This window comes from Nansenia antarctica (genome assembly GCF_963989245.1).
Source record: "Nansenia antarctica genome assembly, chromosome: 3".
NCBI classification, from domain to species: Eukaryota; Metazoa; Chordata; class Actinopteri; order Argentiniformes; family Microstomatidae; genus Nansenia; species Nansenia antarctica.
In genome coordinates this window covers 2,551,133-2,572,130 of record NC_137688.1, presented here as the reverse complement: position 1 = coordinate 2,572,130, position 20,998 = coordinate 2,551,133, and the positions used below count along the sequence as shown (strand labels likewise).

Genomic DNA, 20,998 nt, shown 5'->3' with positions numbered 1-20,998 from the left:
AAGCTACCATGCAAGGCGCCGGCCCGCTCACTGGGAGCAATTCGGGGTTCAGTGTCTTGGCCAAGGACACTTCGACATGTGACCAGCCGGGACTCGAACCGCCGATCTGCCAACCTTGCGATCATTAGACGTCGGCTCTACCTCCTGCGCCACAGCCGCCCCAACAATTGTCTTATTGTGAGAGGGTGGGATTCCTAAAACAGGGGCTTAGATCAGACTGTTTGTTTGTGTTGTAAGATGTTCCATGTTCTGTTTAGTGAGGACTTGAGGACTTGTGAGCCCATCTCTAAGTATACTGTTTTTATTTTTTCTCCAGGTGGAATATTGGCAAATAAGCAGGAGGGACCGCAAAGACACAAGGTTTTCCAGCATGAATCGGGCCTTCAACAGGAAGAAAGGTGAGCAGCACTTGACCACATGTTGGCTATGGTCCCGGTCTTGACCCCGTGAACCCACATTAGGCCTGGAACTCCAACAGCTGTGTTGGAAGTGTTGAATTGGACAAAACTAGAAAAGATTAAAGAGGATTGACAAGATAAGGTGGTATTTCCTACCCTTTCATTATCGTGCGCCTGCACATGCTCAATATATCATACGGTATCAATTAGGGGTGGGCATCGACGATCGATAATTGATCGATAAGGATCTTGGTCGATCACAAAATAAAACATTTGGTCGATCACAAAAATTTATTTATTTTTTTTTTTTTTTTGTGATCGACCAAATGTTTTATTTTGTGATCGACCAAGATCCTTATCGATCAATTATCGATCGTCGATGCCCACCCCTAATACGGTATCAATCTCTCTCAATATTCTGCTGTAATGTATAACTTCCAAAAGCAGTATTTTCTTTTTGATGATAGTCTCTCGTGAACATGCTGCTGTGGGAAATTAATCAAGCTGGAACCAAAACAATGCCAATTCGCTTCCTTTTTTTGTCTGTATGGCAGTGAAATCCCTAATGTCATCACCTCGAGGATGACAAAAAGCTATCACACAGTGGTACTGCGAATATCTCAAAAGAAAAAGGTCTAAAAAAGGTCTAAAAAGGTCTTAAATTTGACTTGTTGAAACTTGTAGGAACCCTGGTCCAAAGGGGTTGCGTTGTGGTATCCTAGTGCACAAATGACAAATACAACAATTCTGGGCACCGTTATATATTTTTAATTGTGCTCCTGTAAGAGGAGGAATACCCACAACTAAAGTCGTTCTAAAGCCGTGCTGTATATGACGTGTTAGGAACATTTCTATCAGGGCATCCGAGGTAAAACCATTAACATTCACTGTGATGGTCTCTGGCTATTCTTCTGCTCAATATTTTCAAAGTGAAGTACCCTTGTTTTTCTCATGAATATATCTCACGTCTGGGGGTCACAAGAGCACAAAGTCTCTCCAGCTCTCCCGTCTTTCATAACCTTCCTTCCCGCCTCCTTTTCTTTGAGGTAAATAACTGATCTAACTCTATTTTGTATTGGTCAGCGCGAGATTCCCTCGGTATTACTTTCGACCAATCAAGTCATGTCAGATCAGGCGTTTGGTCAAGGAAAAGGAGGAGGCATTTCAGCAGGATCCTAAACAACCCTAAGTGATTTGTAGGGCTACAGATCAGTCTGGACTGGAAAACTAGTTTAGCAAACAGCTTGATGTGTTTAGCACCAGCTGTCCCTTCTCTCATCCCCCTGCTCCCCCATGATAGAAGCATCCGGAGGAACCCGGGACCCTGCTGGACAATCTTCTTGGCACCAGGTGGCCCTGGCCTAATAATATGTCAGCGTTATAATTGACGCCGGGGCCCCTCAGGCCGTCATTAAAGAGATAAAAGGAGAGTAATCACTGGAGGCACGTCTCGCCTCTTGCCTCAGATTCTTCATCGTTCATTTTGAAAAACTGCTCCGTGCCCAGGTGCCCTGCTAGCTGCTACCGTCATTTCTCACCGGTTTTCCCCTTCTCATTAATCCGAGTGGATACTGTGTCATATACTGTAACTCAAGAGGCCCCATTTGGGAGGGCAGCTAACTGAGAAGTTAGCTTCACAGCTAACAGGGCAACTGGCTTCACAGCAAACAGGGCAGCTGGCTTCACAGCTAACAGAGCAGTTAGCTTCACAGCTAACAGAGAAGTTGGCTTCACAAGTAACAGAGCAGTTAGCTTCACTGCTAACTTCACAGCTAACATTGCTACGCAGATGACACCCAGCTCTACCTATCCACCAAGCCAAATTCTACCCACCCTGCCACCCACTTCCCTCTCCGACTGTTTGCTGGAAATCAAATCCTGGTTCTCAATCAACTTCCTAAAACGAAACAGTGATAAAACAGAGGTTCTCCTCGTTGGCACTGAATCCACCTTGGCAAAACCTCACAGCTTCTCCCTCACCATTCGGTTGTTAAGTCTGACGTCACGCGTGACGTTTAGCAATTTCCAGGTCCAAATAAAAAATTCCCCGCACCAGAGTACCAGTGCACTAAAGCGGTAGAATGACAGTTCAATCGTTTTTTTAGACTCGGATCTATTCATACAACAAGGGACACAGCAATGCGACATTTCAAAGAGAGCGCCTCAGCCAACGTTGGACCCGGAAACAGTATTATTATCGCCTGGTCGATACATCACGACTTAACAACTGAATTGACAATTCCACAGTCTCTCCTTCCCCTCATGTTAATAGTCTGGGTGTCATCCTGGACAGCACATTATCTTTTGAATCACACAATCAACAATGTCACTCGGTCTGCATATTTCCACCTACGCAACATTCATCGTCTCCTTCCATCACTTACACCCACCAGCATTATTGTGTTTTTATATTATTATTATTATTATTATTGTTATTATTATTATTATTATTATTGTTGTTGTTGTTGTTGTTGTTGTTGTTATTATTATAATCATTATTGCTACTATTATTATTATTATGACTATTATTATAATATTATTATTATTATTATTATTAGTAGTAGTAGTAGTAGTATTGTTATTATTATTATTATTATTATTATTAATATTATTATTGTTATTATTAACAGAGCAGTTAGCTCCGCAGCTAGAGACACAGAGGGCTGTTTACAGTTCTCCCCCCACAAGCGCGTCCATACATACTCACACACAGTCCAGTTCTGTTGACGGATTGTGCAGAAATACAAAGGCACATCCATTCATCTGGCATAAAGAGGGCCTAAAGAGGGCATTAAAGCCATTCGGCTAGAAGACAAAGGTCCCTGTTAACTCTCTGTGGACACTGCTGAGATTTCACCACAGACCAAAGATAGACAAGCGTTCATTACCAGAGAAATGCTGATTCTGAGTCGGGGCTGTTGAAGGGAAGGATATGGGGTTAATGTAGCTAGTCGCTCACATTTCTAACCCTGACGGTTGTTCTTCCCACCTCCTCATTACGACACATTAGCTCGTACTGTCGATGTCTACCTTACAGCTATTAATCAATGTTTAGGTCAATTCTGCACTCAGCAGTTGTGAACCTCTGTGGTCTCTGTTGATTTGAGATGGAATGTTTCTCCAAATGTTCTTAATTGTACTTTTTAAACCATAATAATAATAATAATAATAATAATAATAATAATAATAATAATAATCTCTCTTCTTTTGTACATGTGGTACACAGAGAAAGCCAGCGTCAGAAGACCTGAGAGCTCTAACCATAGACCTTTTTCATAATTTCATGAATCCTTTATGGGGACTTGCTGCATATGTATTTCATATGTTGAACGAGTCATGTGCTTAACCAGTTTTCCTGTACATTATTTTACCATTCATTATTTACAATAGATACATTTGAACATAAAACAAACATGTTGTTATGAACAATTTAAATCATTCTTCACCCACTTTGATATTCAAGCTCAAGAGAAAACTTGTATTTCCTATATATTATTAATATTTACCACACTGTGAATATTTATATGTATATTGTGGCTGCTCTTGGTAATCAAGGCACTGTTGGATATCTGTTCTGTAAATACCCTGTGTGTCCTCAAGGAATACAATTGTCCGTTCTGGTGGAAGAACTAGAATACATTGACCTATTATTCATACAACTCAGTCGAATTTGAATAAAACCATGTTCCTGTCCTGTCATGCAATGAATTGCATTCCTTTGCGTACACTTTTTTTCTTCAATTTAATTTAATTTTAATGCAGTTTTTGATAAAACACCCCACACTGTAAGTAAGTAAGTAAGTAAGTAAGTAAAATGTATTCATACAGCACCTTCCCCAGACCAAGGGTCACAAAGTGCTTTACATAACAAGGAAGAAACACAAATAAAACATAATACAAGAGCGAAAGCCACAGCAGGTTAAAACAGGCAAAACAAGTGAAAATAAAAACAAGTAACAGACAACAGGTGTATAACAGCATCAGTAGGGCACAGAAAGACAGGCCCTTGGGGCTATCCAAAAGCCTGTCTATACAACACAGTCTTTAGCTGTTTTTTAAAAACCTCGACCGAGCCAGCTGATCTAAGATCGAAGGGCAGAGCATTCCAAGGCCTGGGAGCCACGGTCTGGAATGCTCTATCACCCTGGGTCTTCAGTCTGGCACGGGGGACAACCAACAAACCCTGGTCAGAGGACCTGAGAGACCTACTGGGGCTGTAAGGACGCAGTAGGTCACAGATGTAGGCAGGTGCCTGACCATGGAGGGCTCTGTAGGTGATGACCAGAACCTTGAAATTAATTCTATATTTGATGGGGAGCCGATGTAGGGATGCTAAGATGGGGGTGATATGACGTGACTTTCTGGACCTAGTCAACAGCCTTGCAGCTGCATGTTGCACCATTTGTAGCCGGCCCAGGGTGGATGTGTCGAGGCAGGTGAAAAGGGAATTACAGTAGTCCAATCGGGATGATACAAAAGTCGTACACTGATACAGTGTGCACCCGTTTCAGTTTTCTGCTGATGCGTATGTAGCAGCAACTCTTTCTGCCCATAAGCACAACATGTAGGAAATGGTCCTCGTGTCCCCGAGTGAAACAGAAGATTCCTGTGATCATTAGTGGTCGGTAGCACACAGGCATTGTTTGGAACTGATGAAAGAGAAATAATTGGGCACAAATTTCTCTCCTCAATCGCTTTCCAGACTTGTACATCCAATTACCAGACAGAGACCACTGGACCACTGAAGCACCGCATTGCCAGTGTGATGTAGAGGTAAACGAAAGCAAAAGGGAAAAATTAGAAATGCGGCATCACACTGGAGCAAGCAGAACAGTCCCACTCATTATTTGATTTGATTTTTTACATTTTTGGCATTTAGCAGACGCCTTATTCCAAAGCAACTTACAATCAATACATTTGAATACTAAGCAAGTGAATCATCAATCCACCAGTCGTAGCAGGAAGAGTAATCCAGCTCAGGCCCGGGGACATTGATAGAAGGAAAAACCTTCTTCTATCACCTTCTTCTAAACCTAGTTTATTTTTTATTTTATTTTTTTCAAACTCATTGCAGTACGGTTCTGGTACACATTTCAAATGAGTCATGCAGCTGAATTAATGCTTTGAAGGGGACACTGACAATAGTTCTAATCTCCACACTCTGTTGCTGCATTATGTGTGGACCCACAAGTGGCCACGCGGTCATGATGGGCAGGCCTCTTGTAGATTTGCTGAGAACCTCAAGGTTGTTGTTGACAGCGTGTCAGCCAGGATGAATGCCCTCTTTATTGCCGTGGCTGGCTGTGGGTTTGGCAGAGTTTTACTCCGTCTAGTAGGTACTGCCACCAAGGGTTTGGATCATTTTTATCACCTGTGTTTATCGCCAATGCCCGTATGCGTGTCTTGCAATCTTAATTTAATGATAATGTGTTCATGTGGGCTTACACCTTTTAATGAGAGGAAGTGATCAGGGAGACTTGCAGGGCAGTTACTTTAATTATTAACGCATGGTCTTATAACGCTATGCAATGTGTATTTTAAAGCCAACTTTTTATTACACATACAGTACCAGTTCAACTCAATTGAAACGGGGAAGTGTGTCTAAACTTTTCTAGACACTCAAAGACGCTTTACAAACTGAAATGATTAGTAATAAATTAGTAATTAGTAATAATAAAAAGAGAGCAAAACATAATTAAAAGATAGTATAGGGGCCTAATTAAGGTAGTGCTGGGGACACATGGGAAGGGGAGGGGGAGAGGGTTAACTGGTGAAGGCGAGCTTGAAGAGGTGGGTTTTGAGGGCCTGTTTAAATGTTGGGAGGGTGTTGACCTGTCTGATGTGGTTGGGGAGGGACGGGGCTGCGGCTGAAAAGGCCCTATCACCCCAGGTCCGGAGCTTGGTCTTGGTGGTCTCGAGGGTGGTTTGGTCGTCAGACCTGAGGCAACGGAAGGGGGTGTGGAGGGGGATGAGGTCGGCAAGGTAGGACGGGGCCAGATTGTTCATGGTCACACTTTGTAAGTGGTGAGTAGGATTTTGAATTGGATCCTGAATTTGACCGGGAGCCAGTGTTGATTTTGGAGGACAGGGGTGATGTGGTCACAGCGGCGAGTGGAGGTGAGCAGACGGGCAGCAGAGTTCTGGACGTATTGGAATTTGTTTAGGATATTATTAGGCAAACGTAGAGGATGCTGTTGCAGTAGTCTTGTACCTCCTGCGCCACAGTCTCCCCAAATAATCATGCCCTTGACCTGACAGGAGATCCGTGCTCTAGCGTATCTTTCCCGTTCATTTGGAATCGAGGCGTACTGAACTGTCACTAGCTCCTCTGATTCTTTGACAAATATGATTTTGAATTCAGTTCCTGAATTGGCAAGATTGTTAGGTTTAGCTAATTTAAGGATTTTACCCTGAGTGAGTGGTATATTTGGGGGTAGTCACATGGTTTTGAAAACCAAAAGGAAGCTTTAGGGAGGAGGGATCTTATCGTTCGTGAATTAGCTACTGCCTGGTGTGTTTACATCCAGCGCTAGCACATACATCTAGCCTATCACTCGTGTTTACCAAAGTGCACCTTCACCTAGATGTGTCTCTGTGACTGGCTGGGAGCCACGGAGCACTATGGAAGTTGTAGGGTTTCATCATTCAGATAAAGAAAAAACATATGCTTATTTGCATGATTTTCCTGGCAATGGAGACATACAGACCACTTACACCTTGCTGTTGAGTCGTGGCAGCTATTGGTGACATGTTCCTTTAAACAATAAAAGATGAGCAACCTTTGGTGGTGAATGGTCCGTGATAGACGCAGGGCTGCCTTGTAAAAGAGAGATTGGTCTCAACGGGACTGCCTGCTGAAATAAAGGTTAAATACACATTTGGAGAGGAGGCTGTTGATCCATCATTTGTGCTGACAGTAATGTCTGACGGTAATGTCTGACGGTAATGTCTACCTGGAGCCAGTTGGCATGGCTGCCCTGCGCATCGACCCCACGCTTGACAGGGAGCGATGCACACCCTGGGAACCCACTGTCAGCACTGAATGGTATATGAATGTATGGTATTAGAATGTATGGTATTAGAATGTGTGGTGTTTGAATGTATGGTATTTGAATGTGTGGTATTTGAATGTATGGTATTTGAATGTGTGGTATTTGAATGTATGGTAATGTATGGTATCTGAATGTATGGTATCTGAATGTATGGTATCTGAATGTATGGTATTTGGACTGGACTGGATGGACTGCACTTATATAGCGCCTTTTTTGCTGCTCCAAAGTGCTTTACAACGGCCTCTCATTCATCCATTCACACACCAATGGAGGCAAGCTGCCATGCAAGGCGCCGGCCCGCTCACCGGGAGCAATTTTGGGGTTCAGTGTCTTGCCCAAGGACACTTCAACATGTGGCCAGCCAGGGCTCGAACCGCTGATCTGCCAACCTTGTGATCATTAGACGGCGACTCTACCTCCTGCGCCACAGCCGCCCCATTTGTGTACATATTGGCATCACAATTTAGATATGACACCTTTTTATGTTTAATAGTCCTCCTGTTTCAGAGAATCATAACGAAACACAAAACCTCCTATCTGGGAAATTCACTTTTTTGGGAAAACGAAAAAAGAATGTTTGTTTTCTTTGTGTTTGTTAAGGATACCCACCCATCACACTCGTTTTGAACATTTGCAGATAGGAGGTTTTGCGTTTCGGCCATCGATAAGTAACGGGACAGATTCATGTAATGTCCAAACGAAGCATGCATGTTTCGTATTTGGTCGACAATCCTTTGCATGCGATAAATGCCTGTGACCCTTGACCCCACCAGATGCTGCGCACATGCCAGGCCTGTCCTGCAGACGTCTTCAGTTGTTGTTTGTGTTTAAGTGTGTTTGCCTAAAACCTTATCATCAGGAAATTAAATGCATGTTCATTTGGACTAAAACTTTAAGATTGACTTGGCCAGTCTTGGCCAAGTTTCACTTCATGGCTCTGAAAACCTCCCTAGTTGCTATGGCAGTATGTTCTGGGTTATTATCTTAGTGTATGGTGAGGCACCATCCGATGCATTTGGAGGCATTTGCTTGTACTCGAGCAGACAAGACGTTTCTGTACGCTTCAGAATACATCCTGCTGGTGCCGTCAACAGCTTCATCAGCAGTTAAGACAAGTTTTCCGGTTCTTGTAGCAGCTGTACACGTCCAAACCATAACTGCCCCTCCATCATGTTGGTATGTTGTAAATCTTTGGCAGATTATTTTATCTCTCCAAACTTTCCACTTCGCAATCACCCTGGTACATGATCATATTCATCACCCTGGTACATGATCATAATTATTCATCTCATCTGTCCATGTGTCCTTTTCCAGACCGCTTTTTAGGTACTGCTTTTTTGCTAATGTCATTAAAATGTTGCCATTTAGCAGACGCTTTTAATCCAAAGCGACTTAGTTACAATTACGAATTACAGGGACATTCCCCCTGGAGTAACTGAGTGCTAAGTGCCTTACTCAAGGGCACACTAGTAGTGGTGTGGTTTCAGGCGGGATTTGAACTCACAACCTTCTGATCACAAGTCCAACTCACTATCCACTAGACCACCACTACCCCTAATGTAACCTGACCATCCTTTTTGAGCATAACTCCTGGCTTGCACCTTGCAGTAAAAGTTACTCAGCTGGTGACGTGTTCTGTGGATGGTCGTTTCTGACATAGACTCCTACGTCCTGGAGAGTGTTCCTGATCTGTGGGACGGCTGTTTTGCTGGTTTTCTTAATTATGGTGAGCATTTTTTGGTCATCCACTATAGAAGTCTTCCCTGGCCTACCAGCCTGTTTGTGATTGCTGAACACAGTGCTTTTTTATTTTTTAATGATGCTCCAAACTGTTGGTCATCTATTTGGTCAAGTGTATTTTTATGTCAGTAGAATAAGTTCAAAATGGTTGTGTAGTCAAGCAGTAGAGCTGCCTCAGTAGTAGGAGTCATGCTGGCGTCACTGGGATATCAGTGAGTGAATGTCAGCACTCCTCTTCGAAAACAGAACACAGAAGTAACAAAAGAATGCAGTTACATCGTAATAAGCACTGACTCTATACACACTAACACAATGACACCATTGACTCAGGGATAGTGTGTCTGTGACAGACCGTATACACGTACGGTACAGGAGCACCAGCGGGGTGCAGTGGGATGCGCAGTCATCAGTCTTACAGGTTTGGGGCGTAGAGACGGTCGATAAACCAGGTGGTAAAAGTCTTTATGTTGTGCCGCCTTCTGTCAAAGAGAAGGGCAGAGAGTAACGGCCCCATAATGCCCTCTGCCATCTTCACGACCCTCCGTATGGACTCAGCGCAGACTCCATACCAAGTTGGGATCTCAACGGCGCATCTATTAACCTAAGTTATAGTGTTTGTGTGCTCATGCCAAATGTCTTCAGCCGTTCCAGGAAGTAGAGGGTGTTGGTGTGTGTGTGTGGGAGGGGGCAGGTGTGTGTGTGGGAGGGCCCAGGGGGCGTGGCATGCAGTATTAGGGGTCAGAGTAGAGGGTGTGGTGATTTTCAACATCCTTAGGTCTGCCTAAAGCAAACCTATCTTACCTGTAGCAAGCCTGCCAATTACTGCTTCCATAGCATTGAGAAACCTTCTAGAAAACAGGCGCAGACTTTGCTGCATCCACAACATACATCCTGTAAAGGGTCAAGCTTTGCAAAGGCTTAACAGCTTTCTCTGGAGTGGCCGTTCTCCATTTGACGTGTGTGTGTGTGCGCGCGTGTGTGTCTGTTTGTGTGCGCGTGCGGGTGTGTGTGCGTGTGTGCATGTGAGTGTGCGAGCATGTGTTGGCTGTCAGAGGGATGCAGAGTTAGTTTTTTTATACGTTTGTGGTGACTGCAGAGTTTGCACACTTTTAAAGGCTGCCGTGACTGCAAAGAGGTTGAGAGGTTGAAACACTGCTATAGAGTGACTATGAGCAACCTTTTGTTATTGTGAATTAGCACTCCTGTGGGGCGGGGGGTATTCCCTCAACGTCGCTAAAGGACAACCCAGGCTTATTAAATAAGGCATACACAGGCTAAACATGACACAAAATGGCCTAGAGCTCCTATGCGTGAATCTAGGCTGTCACACCTGAAACACTTTTATATTTTCATCTTTATCTATAGGTGATAACGGTTGGAAATGTTAACTGCCGGAATAACATTGAGGGATCCTACTTTCGGCGGCTGTGGCGCAGGAGGTAGAGCCGCCGTCTAATGATCGCAAGGTCGGCAGATCGGCGGTTCGAGCCCCGGCTGGCCACATGTCGAAGTGTCCTTGGGCAAGACACTGAACCCCAAAATTGCTCCCAGTGAGCGGGCCGGCCGGCGCCTTGCATGGTAGCTTGCCGCCATTGGTGTGTGAATGTGTGTGTGAATGGGTGAATGAGAGGCCGTTGTGAAGGCGCTATATAAGTCAGTCCATTTACCATTTACCATTTACTTTCGCTCCTCTATCTCTCTGTCTCGGCCGAGGATCACTTCCTCATTGTGAGTTGGGCGAGGAAATCAATTGTTTTCTTTTTACTTAATGATTAGCCATTAATATCTGTCTACTCAATTGGATTAAAACAGATATTCTGGAGGCTGGAAATACTGTTAGAGGTATTTTAGACTTCAGACTTCGACCTCGCCGATCGATCGGCCGGGTTTTAAATTAGACAAATCTGAGAATTAATTGCCTATTATTTTCCTGTAAGACTCGGGAGCGGTTATGGGTTATGTCCAGCCCGGCCCCATGTATTGTGTCCTGAGCGCCTCTGTCAGGGAGACATTACCTCTGTAATTCTCTAAAGTTCATGTCAATAAAGAAGAAGGTTTTACAACCGTCGGTTCTGGAAACTGCACTTCTTTAAAGCAGCTGTCCTATCAACCTGTCTTTCCCCCCACTTACAATTAGTGTTCATATAGAATATGTGACACAGCCTGGTCATTTGGTCTGCAGGGTCGGTATCAGATTTAATGTTCCAACTTTTCTTTTTGAAAAATGTGAATACTTTTCTCGTCAACGACACACTCGCTAGTCAATTAACACAGCTTGTTTTGTGAGCCTGCTAACAATGTAAAGTAGTGTTCTAGTTAACTAGGTAACAATGTAAAGTAGTGTCGTAGTTAACTAGGTAACAATGTAAAGTAGTGTTATAGTTAACTAGGTAACAATGTAAAGTAGTGTTCTAGTTAACTAGGTAACAATGTAAAGTAGTGTCGTAGTTAACTAGGTAACAATGTAAAGTAGTGTTGTAGTTAACTAGGTAACAATGTAAAGTAGTGTCGTAGTTAACTAGGTAACAATGTAAAGTAGTGTCGTAGTTAACTAGGTAACAATGTAAAGTAGTGTTATAGTTAACTAGGTAACAATGTAAATTAGTGTTCTAGTTAACTAGGTAACAATGTAAAGTAGTGTTGTAGTTAACTAGGTAACAATGCAGTGGCGGGCGGTGCATTTCACACTTAGGCCTTCAGTGATGTCCTACCTGAATTATTCCTCCTCTTAATACCATCATTATGACGCCATGGCTCTAGAAACTATACATTTAGACAGAAACGCAGTATAACCGGGCGTTGCCATTGTTATTATAGCGGCACCTTGTCTGGGTGTATTCAATTCATTGCATGAAAACGAAAGCGTCAGTTATTTCCCGAACTTTGCGGTCTGTCGATCTCGATAGGAGAACCGTTTCGAGGTTCCATTTAAGGATGGTTATCTTCCTCGTGTTCATACGGTCACGGGGGTGTGTCGTTTTTCATGGTAGCAGCCCGGGAAGTGGTTAGAAGATCGCATTGAAGCCCCACTTACTCACACAACTGAGCCAGGCAACACAACACACATATCTATGGACCCCAGGGTCGCTCCGTATGTCTACATCTCTTGCAGAAAACATTAAATGCTTTGTACTCACCAAAACAACTGATTATTTGAACACAAAATCCATCCTCCTTTCTTTCCTCAAGAAGACTTCAATGTCTCTGTTGTACAGTTGATCAGTTCCACCAATAAGTCATTTTCTACATGGATAGCGTCGCTAACGTCGGGGTCGGCCGTTCTCTTCTGATTATGTCTACTTTTCTTAGAAGGTTCTTCTTTGTTGTTATAATATCTGCCACCAAATCTACCTCTTCTCCTCCTTCAGCCATTGTGGCTGCTTGTAGGCTCCGCCTCCCAATAGTTTGTATCCAATCAAAAGACGTGCAGGTGCTGATCAGGTGCTCCGCCATCCAGCAGGCCCCTTCGTCGGATTTGCTTGGATTTGCTCGCCAACTCGAGATCTGACTACGGCACGCCACAGTTCTTTTCTCGTTCACTTTAAATTACAATCTGTACTCGCGCCACTGTTGAATCTGCAGGCGGGCAGATTTCTTGGTACCCTGGCAACACATTATGGCTGAAATATGATTGGATAAAAGCTAAAGGCCAGCCCTCCAAATGTCTGGAAGCAGCGCAACCAAGAGGAAAGCTATGAAATGAAGAGAATAGACTACGGGAATAATTTAATACATATTTGTAGAAAAAATATATCAAAATTAAACGTGTATTCTGATTATGTTTAGGCCAGCAGAGAAGGCCTTGCTGGCCCTGACGGCACACCACTGTAACAATGTAAAGTAGTGTTGTAGTTAACTAGGTAACAATGTAAAGTAGTGTTGTAGTTAACTAGGTAGCAGTGGGGTGGATTACTCACCATATTCACTGCGTTGCAGTATTTTGGCTTGACTAGCGAGTTTGTGTTGTGATTCTCAACAACGTTGAAATGTGTTTCAAAAATAACATTCCGAACATTTTAATTGGTTGCCGACTTTCGGCCCAATTGACCAGACAGGCCGTGTCACAATGGACATGTTCAACTGTTTTGCTTGTGACGCTCCACACCTTCTGCACAGCTCAAGGCGTGACATGAAATCCCACAGCTGTCGTCCTGACGCTTGAAGACACCCGGGTCACAAACTGACCTTCAGACGCAGCCTCTGGAACCAGCGCTTCATTTCCCCCGGCGACCATGTTTGACCAATCATACAGTGGCTCTGTGCTGATGTCATGTTCTCACATGAAAGTCTATGGTCATGTTCTCACATGAAAGTCTGAATCAGGACCAGGAGCAAGTGGATGAGTTCGCAACATGTTGCATAAATTATTTCTCTGATTTGCGTTCTCACAGCCCTTTATGATCAACAGATCCTTTATGATCAACAGATCCAGATCAGATCAACACGCCGCATGCGCTGTTGTTTTCCTATGGACAGCCTCGATGCGTAGTTTCTAACCGGAGCGAAACCACCCTTTTCAAGCGGAGCATGCATTGGTTGTTTCCATGGAATTGTACCCAGGACCGTGTGTGCCAAAGAACACACACACACACACACACACACACACACACACCTCTAAATGGCACAAAGTTAAACATTATACATTTCATCACATTTTAAAGCAAGATTCTTTTTTTTTCTCTTTTTTTCTTTTTACAGTTTCAAAATAATAAAACAAGGAAAAAGACCTTGTGCAAAAGTTTGGGAACCCTGTCAGCTAGTACTTTGTAACTCCTCCTCGGGCAACTATAACAGCTTGCAAACGCTTCCTGTAGCCAGCTAAGAGTCTTTCAATTCTTGTTTTGGGAATTTTCCCCCATTCTTCCTGCCAGAACACCTCCAGCTCAGAAATATTCTTTGGCCTTCTTGCATGCACGTTTGCATCCATGTTTGAGATCACTCCACAGGTTTTTAATAATATTCAAGTCTGGGGACTGTGATGGCCGTTCCAAAACCTTCATCCGTCTTTCCTGGCTTTCCTTGCTTCGGGTCAAACAACATTAGCCTCTAGAATATCTTGATATTTGGTGGAATCCATTCTTCCTTCCACCCGCACGATATTGCCTGTGCCCCCAGCTGCTACACAACCCCAAAGCATAATGGATCCACCTCCATGCTTAACAGTTGGCAAGGTGTTCTTCTCTACAAATGCTTCACCCCTTTTTCTCCAAACATACGTACCTTCTTTTCTCTATTCTGTGTACATTACACATACACTTTGATTTGATCAGTCCACAGGACCTGAGAGTCACACAGCTCCTTAGTCTAGACAGAGAGACCTGAGAGTCACACAGCTCCTTAGTCTAGACAGAGAGACAGAGAGGAGAGCCGTGGGGCTGAAGGAGGGTGTAGGTGGCAGCATTGAAGCTCTCAGGCTTCAGAGTGGCAGTGGTGGAGGAGGAGGGACCAGGGGCCTCGGGGTTGAGGCTCTCAGACAAGATCTCCACCCGAGAGAGTTCCAACCCACTGACTCTGCATCACTTATGTCTATGACAAGAGACAGGCTTCAACCCACGTGGACTGATAGACTGAGAGGGAGAGAGAGATGGAGAGAGGGAGAGAGGAACAGGGAGAGGGACAGAGAGAGAGAGAGAGAGAGAGAGAGAGAGAGAGAGAGAGAGACAGACAGGGAGACGGAGAGAGAGAGAGACAGAGAGAGAGAGAGAAGAAAGGCAAGCGAGAAGTTCATAGTAATTACCTTGTGGGGACAGGGAGAGAGAGACAAAGAGAGACAAAGAGAGGGAGGGAGAAGAAAGGCAAGAGAGAAGTTCATAGTAATTACCTTGTGTGGGCTTACTACCAGACATCTAAACTACTCTGTTGCTGTTGACCAGCTTCCTCTTTGGTTGGTGAACCAAACTAGAGAGAACTTTGGTCGGTAAGAGTGAAGCCTGAATCAGCAGGATTCCTATGAGGAAGAATAAGCAAGCTAAGAGACCTGAGATGTCACAATGGGCTGAAAGAGAACCCCCAAACAACTGTCCCACAGAGCAGACACCCTCTCCAGGAACATCACTACAAGGTGCACTGCAAAAAGTTAATCTAAGTAAGATGAAATATCTTAATTCAAGGCGATATAAGCTTGTTTTTTTTGTCTCACTGTACTAGTTTTAAGATATTTTTACTTGTTTGAAGAAAAGTTTGGCAAGTGAGATTTTCCTGTTCTGGTGGCAGATAATTTAGCTTATTTTAAGTACTGTTTCCCCTATTATTGCTTTTTTTCTCGTTTTTGATGATTCTTTTTACTTTCTGCAGTGTGCAAACCACTAGTTATCCTCAAAAACGATTGGGCAGGTTACATTTGTCAAAAAAACGACCTAAAAACCCTGCAGAGGTCTGGAAAGATGTCTTGTGGATAGATAAGACAAATACTATTAATGTTCCAGAGTGGAACGTTTGGAGGAAATATTAGAAAGTTTGGTCATTCGTTCATGTTTTAGGGAATATATAATTTGAGTCATGCGAGAATATAAACTACTGGGCCATATTTAAAGAGGGCATAACTGGTGGTAGGAGATGTGCTGTTAATCTGTGAGCATCACTCAGTCAGAACACTGCCACTGAGGAAAAAGTAGAAAGGTGAAATTAAAATAGCAGAGAAAAAAGCAAAGCACACCTCGGGCCAATCAGCCCAGCCCGGCACACCTGGACTTCCTGGATGAGGCACAGAACAGGAGCCAGGAGACAGCCAGGAGGGAAAGAGGGGGGGGGGGGGGGGACAGCCAAAAGAGAGAGAGGGGGGGATGGTCAGCCAGGAGAGGAGGGGGGGCAGCCAAAAGAGAGAGAGGGGGGAGGGACAGCCAGGAGGGAGAGAGGGGGGGGGGGGACAGCCAAAAGAGAGAGAGGGGGGGGGGGACAGCCAAAAGAGAGAGAGAGGGGGGGAGGGACAGCCAGGAGAGGAGGGGGGGCAGCCAAAAGAGAGAGAGGGGGGAGGGTCAGCCAGGAGAGGAGGGGGGGCAGCCAGAAGAGAGAGAGAGGGGGGAGGGTCAGCCAGGAGAGGAGGGGGGGCAGCCAGAAGAGAGAGAGGGGGGGGAGGGACAGCCAAAAGAGAGAGAGGGGGGAGGGTCAGCCAGGAGAGGAGGGGGGAGGGTCAGCCAGGAGAGAGAGAGGGGGGGGGGACAGCCAAAAGAGAGAGAGGGGGGAGGGTCAGCCAGGAGAGAGAGAGGGGGGGGGGACAGCCAAAAGAGAGAGAGGGGGGAGGGTCAGCCAAAAGAGAGAGAGGGGGGAGGGTCAGCCAAAAGAGAGAGAGGGGGGGGAGGGACGGCCAAAAGAGAGAGAGCGGGGGGGGCAACAAGCAGCCAGGAGGAGAGTGAGCGCCGGAAACCGGCAAATACTGATAAAACCAAATGTAACCAGATGTAACCAAATATTGTGGTAGCTTCAAAACATTGTTAACACTCATTTTGATCTCATGGATGGTTAGTCCTTCCTCCCAGAATGCCCCTTTTTATCATGTTTAATTTTCCAGATGCCTTTGTAAGATCTTTGTCACCCATTTGTAATTGTATTTTCGTAGAATTCCCTCCTGTTTTAATGGTATTACTTACTGGAACATATTGAGTTCACTTAGATTCAGTTGAAAAGACTGACAACTAAATTGAATGTAATTGAGGAGCACATATTCAAGAGCTGACTCATAAGTTAACTGTGTGAATATCTCGTTTCAGATAAATCATGGATGCACACTCCAGAGGCACTGGCAAAGCATTATATACCCTACAACGCCAAGGTACGTATCATGAACTCCAACAGTCAATATTAGGTTCACTCTCTGGTTTTGTCATTTGGATGACTATATCATTTTCACAGATTTTCTTTTTCCGGCAAGCCGCTTTTGGCGGAATGCACTCTAGAAATGTACACTAGAAATAGTTGTTGCTTTGTATTTCGGTACACTCATGTTTTACAATAGGTATGTGTTTGTATTGTTTGTATGCTAGTGGCCCACCTGCAGAACTCTGTACCGTCCTCCCCATGTGACTGACGGTCCTCCCCATGTGACTGACTGTCCTCCCCATGTGACTGACTGTCCTCCCCATGTGACTGACTGTCCTCCCCATGTGACTGACCGTCCTCCCCATGTGACTGACTGTCCTCCCCATGTGACTGACGGTCCTCCCCATGTGACTGACTGTCCTCCCCATGTGACTGACTGTCCTCCCCATGTGACTGACTGTCCTCCCCATGTGACTGACTGTCCTCCCCATGTGACTGACTGTCCTCCCCATGTGACTGACTGTCCTCCCCATGTGACTGACTGTCCTCCCCATGTGACTGACGGTCCTCCCCATGTGACTGACTGTCCTCCCCATGTGACTGACTGTCCTCCCCATGTGACTGACTGTCCTCCCCATGTGACTGACTGTCCTCCCCATGTGACTGACTGTTGACAGAGCCTGAGGGCTCCAGCTGCTGATGCCCAGACATGTTCTCATAGTCAGCTGGACCCAAGTGAAAAATATATTCCCAGATACTAAGCAGATGTGTGTACTATATTTATCCAACAGGTCTAGGCAGCATTGTATCTCTCCTTTTATTTTTTTATTTTTTTAAAATGTAAATTCTGAGTGGTGCAGACCCACTCATATTTTATTAGACAGACAGGAAAGTAAGGGAGAGAGTGGGCATGTCAGCAGGGCATGGGCCGGATTCGAACCCATGCCGACATGGGTATGTGTGTGCACTGTAGACCGCGGTGCTAGACCACTTGACCATCCCAGGCCACTCCATCTCTCCTTATTACACAGCACAACCTGTACTATTATTCCTCACAGAGACTTGGCTTGACGTGAACAACAGGGCAGCTGTACTGTTGGAATCAGGCCCCACTGAGCTGTACTGTTGGAATCAGGCCCCACTGAACGTAATAAGTTGAATAAGAAAGGAGTCAAATAAGTCAATAAGAGAGGAGTTTCTATAATCTCTTCTGTCCACTTTCAACGCAAACAGTTGAACCTATGAAATGTCTTTTCATTTGAATATCTCGTTGTACTGAATAGTTTGTCCAATGTATTACTCCTTACTATCTATAGGCCCCCAAAGTACTGCTGCTTTTCTTGAGGAGTTTGGATAAACTGCTGTCTATTGTTTCTATGGACTATGACTGCTTGTCTATATCTGGGGACTTTAATATCCATGTAGATGTTGACAGCCTTGCTATAGGTCTTCTGAATTTAATAGACACTTTTGTTTTATGCCAACACGTATCTGGTGCTACTCATTCATGGCCACACATTAGATCCATTTATCACCAGAGGCCTTACAACTTCATTTATTGCAGCTATTGATGTTGCTATGTCTGTTGCTATGTCTGACCAACTGAATCTCTCCCTGGTTACGCTCTGTAAGTCTAAACTTACCAGGAATAGGGTTGGGTACCAATATGGTACCAGAACCTATCCGGTTGTTAAGTCTTGACGTGTTTCCGGGTCCAACGTTGGCTGAGGCTCTCTCTTCGAAATGCTGCAGTAATAATAATAATTCTTTATATTTATATAGCGCTTTTCCGAGGCTCAAAGACGCTGACAATATGGGAAAAACGGGAAAGTGCTGCTGTGTCCCTTGTTGTATGAATAGATCCCAGTCTAAAAAACGATTGAACTGTCATTCTACCGCTTAAGACTGGTACTCTGGTGCAGGGATTTTTCTATTTGGACCCGGAAATTGCTAAACGTCACACGTGACGTCAGACTTAACAACCGAATACAGCCGGTGCCTACCGGACCGAATTGATTTCCGTCAAAGGAAGAATTCTGTCAAGGTCTGCCTGTAGGCAATTCTCAAGTAAAATCTTATTTTTCTTTTTTTCTGCTTATGAAAGTTTGTGTGTTGAACTCAATATAACAAACAACACAAGTTTTAGGATCATTAAACAAACGTACATTTTAGGAATTGTTCAAAAGCAAGGACTGTGTGATCATCTAATTATGTGTAGTTGTGTATTGTTAGCATGTTTGTAGATGTTCTATTAGCTTGTTGTGAAATGCTCAACATGCAGATGTTCATAGCTCTCGTAGCTGCTAGCTAGCTACCAACGTGATTGTAGCAAATGCGTCTATTTTGACTCAGAGACGCGATGTTCTCCGGTATTTGGTTTGAGTTGTACCAACTAGGGGTGGGCATCAATGATCGACGATCGATAATTGATTGATAAGGATCTTGGTCGATCACAAAATATGTTGCTCGATAATCATTAATAAATTGAGTGGAAATTAGTTTGTCCACGTTATGTGTGAGAAATGAACTTTGCATTTGCCTTCGCAGTGAATTTCGCAACGCAGTACGGCATGATGCAACAAGTTACGCCGCTCATTGCAAACACTGCGCAGTGACATATACATACAACACGACGACGACCCCGATGAAATACCACCTGCAAACAGTACATCCGACCCTGATTGCTCCTTCGCTACCTTCTCAGCCTCCATCACGTCTCATCTAATACGCGGGAGGTGTGATGCACAACGAGAAGAGAAAGTAATGATGGCCATCTGCAAATTAATCGAAACAGATATTCTGCCGCTCAGTTTTGTCGAGGGTAGAGGATTTTGTGCGCTCATGCAAATAGTCGAGCCAGCATATCCTATTCCATTGTGACGTTCCATAACCAGGCGCATAGAAATCAAGAATAACGTTTTTTCCCCAAGGAAAACATGCTTGTTATTTCTGCCCTAGGCGTTGTTTTAATGGAAAAAAAGCTTATCAATTAATCGATAATTTATCGTTAAATCTTGTGATTATCAAAAAAGAAATTTTGATCGTTTGCCCAGCCCTAGTACCAACATTCAGATAAGCATATCTTATATATCAAATATTTTTACTCAGATTTCATTTGAAAGCTTACAATCTGCACCTTCATGATCTGTAAAAACAAAACAGAAAAATGACCTTGCCCTACTTGAGGACTATTTCACCAGACCCTGTCACTTCAAGGGAACTCCAATGCTCACTGGGAGAGAAACTGTCAGAGCGTTTTCTGCTCCGCTTCACCAAAGACTCCCCTTTTAGAGAAGGCGGAGAACCTGTCAGCTGCCCCCCCAGCACTTCTCAGACATCTTACTGAGCTGAAGCGAAGAAAAAGGCTAAAAGAAGAAGTCCAAACTAACACCTCCCCTGTGGAGAGCGGCAGGCTTCAAGTGGTCGTTCACTCCAGCTGGGGATCTATCAGTGTCTTTCATCTCCAACACAGGAGAGTAGGGACGTCTGGCACCCTGCCATAGCAGCATAATTAGTAAGTAAGTAAGTAAAGCTTTATTTATACAGCACCTTTCATACAAGAAATGCAGCTCAAAGTGCTTTACAACAGGAATAAGAACATAAAGTGAATAAAAAACTATAAAAACATATACATGCATAGAATGAATATAAAAGCAGGGGAAAACAGTAAAAAAAAAAGGTAAAGATCTAACTTTCCATATCCCTTTCATCTCCCTACCCTACACAGTCTTTCTGTACTTCCCACTGGCTTTCCACCAGCACCACAAACAGTTTTTGGAAAAGGTCCGTCTCAGTCTCTGTGTCCGTTCTCAGTCTCTGTGGACGTTCTCAGTCTCTGTGTAAGTCTGTAGTTCTATTCGTCTGTATCCATTAGACTGTATCTATTAGTCTGTATCTATTAGTCTGTATCTATTAGTCTGTATCTATTAGTCTGTATCTATTAGACTGTATCTATTAGACAGGGTGGTGGCATATAGCTGCATGTGGGATATGTGGGACTTGACCAAACTCAGCATTAGATCACTTCTTTCAAGGTCTGAAATGGTCTTGACA

At 44.1% G+C, this 20,998-nt stretch overlaps 1 protein-coding gene across 1 annotated transcript in view; it reads left to right on the top strand.

Moving 5' to 3' along the window:
• Positions 1-324: 324 nt before the first annotated feature.
• Positions 325-20,998, top strand: part of LOC308152473 (PTB domain-containing engulfment adapter protein 1-like) — a gene marked incomplete at its 3' end in the record, with an annotated part of 44,292 nt that continues 23,618 nt past the window's right edge. The window contains 2 exon segments of the mRNA XM_080525462.1: positions 325-398; positions 16,897-16,958. Coding sequence (XP_080381588.1) covers positions 371-398; positions 16,897-16,958 — 90 coding nt within the window. The 5' untranslated portion in view covers positions 325-370.